The sequence below is a fragment of the Eimeria maxima genome, genomic scaffold (genome assembly GCF_000499605.1).
Source record: "Eimeria maxima Weybridge genomic scaffold, Emw_scaff129, whole genome shotgun sequence".
Lineage (NCBI taxonomy): Eukaryota > Apicomplexa > Conoidasida > Eucoccidiorida > Eimeriidae > Eimeria > Eimeria maxima.
Genome location: NW_013564278.1, coordinates 49,230 through 55,855, shown reverse-complemented (window position 1 = coordinate 55,855; position 6,626 = coordinate 49,230). Strand labels below are relative to the sequence as shown.

At 43.5% G+C, this 6,626-nt stretch overlaps 1 protein-coding gene across 1 annotated transcript; it reads left to right on the top strand.

Moving 5' to 3' along the window:
* Window positions 1-672: 672 nt before the first annotated feature.
* On the top strand, window positions 673-5,465 carry EMWEY_00016040 (M protein, putative; the record flags this gene model as incomplete). Its single annotated transcript, XM_013479682.1, has 9 exons — window positions 673-833; window positions 1,014-1,125; window positions 1,386-1,655; window positions 1,914-2,042; window positions 2,645-2,743; window positions 3,063-3,192; window positions 4,409-4,506; window positions 5,059-5,136; window positions 5,352-5,465. 9 exons carry the CDS (start codon window positions 673-675, stop codon window positions 5,463-5,465), a joined length of 1,191 nt encoding a protein of 396 aa, XP_013335136.1.
* Between the last annotated feature and the right edge of the window lie 1,161 nt (window positions 5,466-6,626).

The following is a 6,626-nucleotide window of genomic DNA, read 5'->3' as shown; positions in this document are numbered from 1 at the left end:
TATATATATATATATATATATATATATATATATATTTAGACAAACGATAAAATACACTTTACCGACCTTTCTTGTGTTCAGCACCAAGCGGAAATACGCAAAGGCCATATATTGATAAGCCGAAAACAGCAACTCGTTGATCAACTGAACAGGTGGGTCTTGATTGCCCGTTAACACAGAGCCCTTAAAATAACTGCAATCATACTGATAGTTGTACCACTTCACTAATTTTCTGTCGTTGTACGAACAATAATATTATTCGTGCTGTGTTGCTCTATAGTGCAACATGTGTTGCAGTTTCGTGTATTTGCAAACTCTGACTAGAGGTCCATTGCTAGTGCTGGCTAAAGTGAGACTGCTCCTTTTGCTGTTTCCCCTCCCTTGTTTTTACTCTGCTGTTATTAATTACGCCTAAGTAGTATTGTAATTGCCCGTGCCTCCAGTGTTGGTTGCTGCCGCACTCGATTGGTAAAGCGGAAGCAAAGGATTAAAATAAAAGGAAAAATAAAACGACAAGCGCTTGAATGCTTTTACCTGCTCTTTTTAGCATTTATTGCTCTGCTGAGCCACCTACAAAATATGAGCAAAACTTTTCCTTACCCCACCGCTTTCCCGTTTTTGCTTGTTAGTTGGCACGATAAGGCCCATATAGGTGTTCTTGGTGCATACGTTATGCAATTATATAGTTATTGGATTATAAAAGTCGACGTAGACAAAAAACTGAGAAGTGCAACAACAGCGCCTTTGTTTCCTTTCAGAGAATACGACGCAAAGAGAAGTGCTCACGGAGAAGAACCCTCGGGGGTTTTGGATCAGACCATCCGTTCTTTGAGGTTTGTTTACGCATTTGAATTAACGAGTGAATTCACTCCTTAAATATAGCAATATTGCTCGTGACCATGAAAATCTGATTAGAAAACGTCCTCATACCATACCATGACTGTCAATCCTTGGTTGTTTATGCGTTTCGAATTCGGTGCATTTGTCCCTAAGATTTGTTTTGTTTTCTTCAGGACTCAAATAAGCCAAAATAGCCAAAATATAACGGAACTGCAACAAGCCTGGATAAAGAAACAAACAGAGCTAATCAGCTTGCAGGCGAAAGTTGGGGAAAAACAGGAGGAGGTGAGTTACGGAAGAAGGCGAACTGGAACCAAAATATCGCTTAAATGCAGTACATCCGTCTGTGCGTTCTATGGAAAAGCTTATGTATGCATATGTGTATGTAGAAACATAGGTATGGATATACATTTACACCTATATAAGTATGTATATGTAGGCGAATAGTTCTGCATATATCACTAGCGCCTCATTAGAGGTTGTAAGCGTTTTAAGCTATAGAAGAGAAAATCCATGACGAAGCATTAATCGGGTGTTTGTTGCAGATTGCAGCAAAGAAGGACGAAATGCTGATAAGAAAGCAGCACAGCCACCGCATCAACGCGGAGGTGGAGGCGACAAAGAAAGAGATAAAAAGTTTAAATTCTGAGCTCAAAGATATGGATCACCTTGTCGACAGGATGGGCAGACAGTTGGCGGCCTTCAAACAACAGCAAGTACAGTTCGAAAGCCAAGCCAAAGCCATTCAAGAGGAAGCGCAGATGCAAATCGCACAAAAAGAACAAGAAAAACAAAACCTACTCAACAATGTTCAGGTCAGGATTTAGGGTTTATGGGTTATGGCAAAGTGCCAGCCACAAACCTTCAACGATATATCCGTCTTGCTTCTCCTCAGAAGCGACAGTCTGAAGGGCTTGGAATTTAAAGCTTGGACTTTAGGGCTTAGGATGTAGGGCTTTCAACTCGCTCTTGAGGGTTGAGGGTTGACGGTTTTAGGGTTTTGGGTGTAGGGTTTATGACATGGGGCGTAGGGTTTAGGGTTTAGGCCATAGGGTTTAGGTTGGGCATATCAGGAGGCAGAGAAGGAGCGTGATGGAAGTTTAGAGGAGTTGCTGGATTTGGAGCGCCAAGTAACCCTCTGGGAGAGAAAAATAAAGCTCGAAAAAGAAATTCAAGATGCGATTGACCCCAACATAGGACAGGTAAAGGAAGCAAATCACAAGGAATGGTGAACAAATGCATCACAAATACAAGAAACAAACACACAAAGGAGCTAGACAACAGCTTTCCTTCAAAAAGAAAAAGGTGCACAATACAGCAACGACAAAAATGGAAAGGCAACCATGAAGCAAACAGCCAGCTTGGAACACAGGAGCCTCAACCGACAGATCAGAACCAACACCCTAAAACCTAGACACTCAGCTCTAAGCTCCGAAAACAGTAAGAAGAGAAACTAAAAAGCAAAGCATATGAAAACGCAGATAGGAGAGCTGGTAGCATGAAAGGAACGAGAACCTGAGACTGTAAGACTGATGGATGGACACATTCACATATAAACGAGGAAAGAAGAAAAAGCACAAAAACAAGAAGACAACACGAATAATAATAATAACGATATTTACAATACTACTACTCCGACAGCCACAGCTGCAGCGCTGCAAGCCTGTTACTTTTATGCCACTTCAGCTGGGGCTGTTGGCGTTGCTGTAGTCGCCGCGGTCTGGGTTCGCGTTGTCCCCACCTCTGTCGTTGTTGTCACTGATGCTGCTGCTGCCGCTGGTGTTGCTGGCATTCGTGCATGCAGGCAGAGTTAGCAGCAATGAGGAAGGAAATTCACCGCATGGAGTTGCGTGAGATTCAGCTGAAAAAGACACAGCAACATCTCCTTAAAGAATTAAAGCAGGTGCTGTTCAGTGAACCTCCTGCAGCAGCAGCAACAACACTCTGCTGCAGCATTAGCAGAAGCAACTAAAACGGGGAGGGCAGAAGCAGCATCACCACAATAAACACCAAGGTAGAAGTAGCAGTGCTATGAACAGTGCAACCGGCAGCAATGGAACAGTATGAGCAAGAGCGGCAGCAGGCACAGCAACACGAGCTACAATTGCTTTTGGTTCTGTTTGCGGCAGCCGTCTCAATTCAAGGTGCAGTTGCTTCCTTGGAACTGACGCTCAACTACTGTTCAGTGGCTTCGGATGCTGCTGCTGATACTGCTGGTACAGGTTCTTTCGAAGCGAGATTTGATTCACATGCGGCATGCACCGAAGACTGGGACAGCGCAGGAGACCCACAAGAAGGTTGTTTTGCAGCGACAGATAACTGCTCTAGATAGCAAGCTTCGCGAAACAGAAGGTAATTCAGTTTTCAGTTTTCTTTCTCCCTAGGAAGAAGAGGTTCAATTACTGTTGGATGTTACCTCCCTAAAGATAAAGACAAGGCAATTTTCCTTTTATATTTCAAATTCTTCTTTTGTATTGCATGTCTCCCTATTACCTGTTTCCTCATCCCTTCGTATTTGTTGTAGAAAAGGAATTTAAATGCTGCGCGTTGTTCTCTGCCACTTGTTTTTCGGCATTTAGTCTATGCTTTGCTTTCTGCGTTGGGTTTATGCCTTACTTGCCATTGTGCCTGTTCTCCGGTTATTTGCTTATCGGCATATTTTGGAGTTACTCTGTTGTTGGTTCCACTTCACTTTCTTGATTCCACAATAATCCTTTTCTTTTGCTGCTCTGATTGCTATTCAATTTGCGCTGAACTCCGAGCAGAAAAAGCAAACAAAACGGAAAACGAATTGGAGGAGTCCACAAAAGCCTTCACGGAGGTATGCGTCCAAGCTCTAAGCTCTGAACCATAAGAACTAAATCTTTAACCCTAAACCCTCAAGAAAACGTGGCTACGGAAACAAGCTAAAGCTAGTGTACACTAGGTCATATTTAAGGCGACAGTTAACAAATGTGTATAATTGTAAAAATCAGTCACACCCGAGTTCTTTGGTGTGCATCTGGTTGTTTGTCCCTTTAAATATATTGTAGTTAGTGCGAAATACCTGATGAAATTGCCAAATTGCTGTACCTTCTTCATTTGTCTTCCTAATTGCATTTTCTGTCCTCAGGTGGAGTCTGCTGTATCAACTTTAAAGAGCGACATAAGCGAAAAAGAAGACCAAATTAAGAAAACGGAAAAGAAACTTGAAAAAGACAAAGGCAAACAACGACGAACTAACAAGCATACAAAATACACAAGAAGAACACACACACCTTTGCTAGTGCTTTCTTCTTTGTTTGTTTAATTTGCTTCCAATATTGATGCACGTGTAGTATGTCATCCCCCTTTGTTTAAAATGCTTGCTATTGAAATGTCCTACTCTTTTTTGTTAGTTTGTCCTGAGACTTGAGCCCAACACAATATATCTATTCTTGTCTACGGTCCTCCCTAGGATCTCAACCCTAAACCCTAAAGCCAAACGGATTACACATGCAGCATGCGCATACCCATACGGCTGTTCACCTGTATCCAATGCCTCTGCACACCTTGTCACCTTCTGCTTTCGCGTTTGTTGGCTCCCCAGTGCGCCTAGCATTTGAGAAAGCCTGTCTTGTTCATCTGCAACGGCTTACAAAAGACTTGGAGTCGATAACGGATGAAGACCTCAAGATTCCCCTCAAGGTATGTAGATTTGTTTCTTGTTTACTTGTTAATTTTTTTGTTTGCTTGACACCTCTATAATTTGCTTTCTCCTTTTTTTGTCTGTTTGCCTATTTGTTTCTTGCACATTTGTTTATTTGTTTATCGCCGTAGCATCATTTGCTCCAACGTGTATTTTTCTTGATCCGACTCATTTGTTAAGTCCTGGAAAAACCTAAACCGGAATCCATACAGGCAAATATAGTAATATGATTTGCTGGCACACTTCCTTGTCATTCACGCTAAACTATACGCATCGAAAATTGCACCCTAACCAGTAACTGCTACATTGTACACCATCGTTCTGCTTGGTATACGATTTAAGTATGGGCTAAAGAAACCATTTGAATTGAAACCACTAACAAAACGATTTTCTTTCTTTCGCGTTTCGCTTCGCCAGTGTATGGGTGCAGAAGTGAAGGAACGCTTCCTCTGGTTCCCTGGAAAATCTCAACTTGCTTTTGAGTTTTAATCAAAATATCAAATTTTATTGTTAAATTTGTCCTTTGTCTCTCGCTTACTGCTGCTTCACAGCCTTCAGCGCAGCTGGCCCTGCACAAAGTGCAAAACGAAGCTGCAAACGTCGCTGCAGCCATCGGGGAGGTGGAACAAGTAATCCTCAAACACCAAACCCTAGAAAAGCATTGCACCTGAATTATAATTCCCAAATCTGAGCCCTAGACAACAGATCTGAACTCTAGCAGAGGCAGTATATATGTTATACATGTATACGTAGCGGGGCCGATGGAAAAAGGATTTACGAGGCGTCAGATTTCGCTGCAGAATTAGTTCATTTGCTCCTCTGCGCTGCATGCATGCTTGCACAGGAAGCCCCGGCTCTGCAGGAGGTGTTGGAGTTGTTTAAGAAGTGGGCGGTGCATTTAGTCAGCGCAAACGACACATACAAACTGCAGCCTGAAGCTCTTCGATTTTCCGATTAAATAGCAACAGCGGCAGTTCCAGCTGCTGCTGTTGCTGTTGCTTCTGCTACTGCTGCCTTTCTGGCAGAGATGTTGCAGTACTGCAGCAGTTCGCCAGAGCTTGCAAATATAATTGTTTGGGGGAGAACCAACAGTTAAAGAAAATAGGAGATTAAAATATGCAACCATACAAATGCAAGAACCCCAGAACCCTAATCCACCAGGCCTAAGCCATAAACTCTGTGTATACAAACCCATAAGAGAGATAGAAGACACTAGAGGGAATAAAAGTTGAAGCAGTGAGTATCAGAAGAAGGAAACAATGCCCACGTTGACGGCAGTATATATACTTTTAACCTGAATGAATTTCCACTCTCTCCACAGTGATAATCGCAGACTAAGAAGAAGGAAGCCTACATATTGTAATGGCGCCCTACAAGCATATTTCCCGCAGTCAGCCTAAACCATAAACCCTAGAGCCTATATAAGGGCTCAAGCCTACAACTTACGGCAACGGAAGTGGGGGATAAACCTAAACAGTAAACCCCTAATAAAAACAACAAACAGACTGCCCAACGCAGTGAACCTTAAGCCCTACACCCTGAACACTAAACCATCGTAGTGTTTCAGGTGTCACCGATTGGCCACTGTGTGTGTCTTCGGTTCACTGAACCAGCCGGCAGCTGCCGAAGATACCAAAAACCTCGTTTATAAATGCCTGAGTTTGTTATTGTTCTATAAAATAATGATAAAACCAATTAAGTCAACTTAACCCAACGCTTTCTTCATCTGTTGCTGCGACTCACCGCCGACAGAGCAACCTAAGCAACAGCAACGACGAGGGCCCCACGGCAGGGTGAAGCCCCATTCCAATGCCTGTACATTAAAAGAAAAGTGTTTTTGCGACTTCTTCAGCTGATTTCAACTCAATAGAAGCAGCAAATACTCAGCTTACCGCTGCAGCTGCAGACGGAGGGGCGGCAGCGGTTGCAGCAAGAACAGGAACACCAGTGGCACGAGGAGTACGGAAAGCAGCAGCAACGGCACCACGAGCAGCTCTGGCAGCAGCAGCATCAGCTGCAGCCGCAGGAAGTTTCGAGCTTGGACTGGGCTCACACGCATAGGATGCGTTGGGGCCCCCCCCTGCGTTGGGGCCCCCGGACTTGACAGACGACGGGCCCA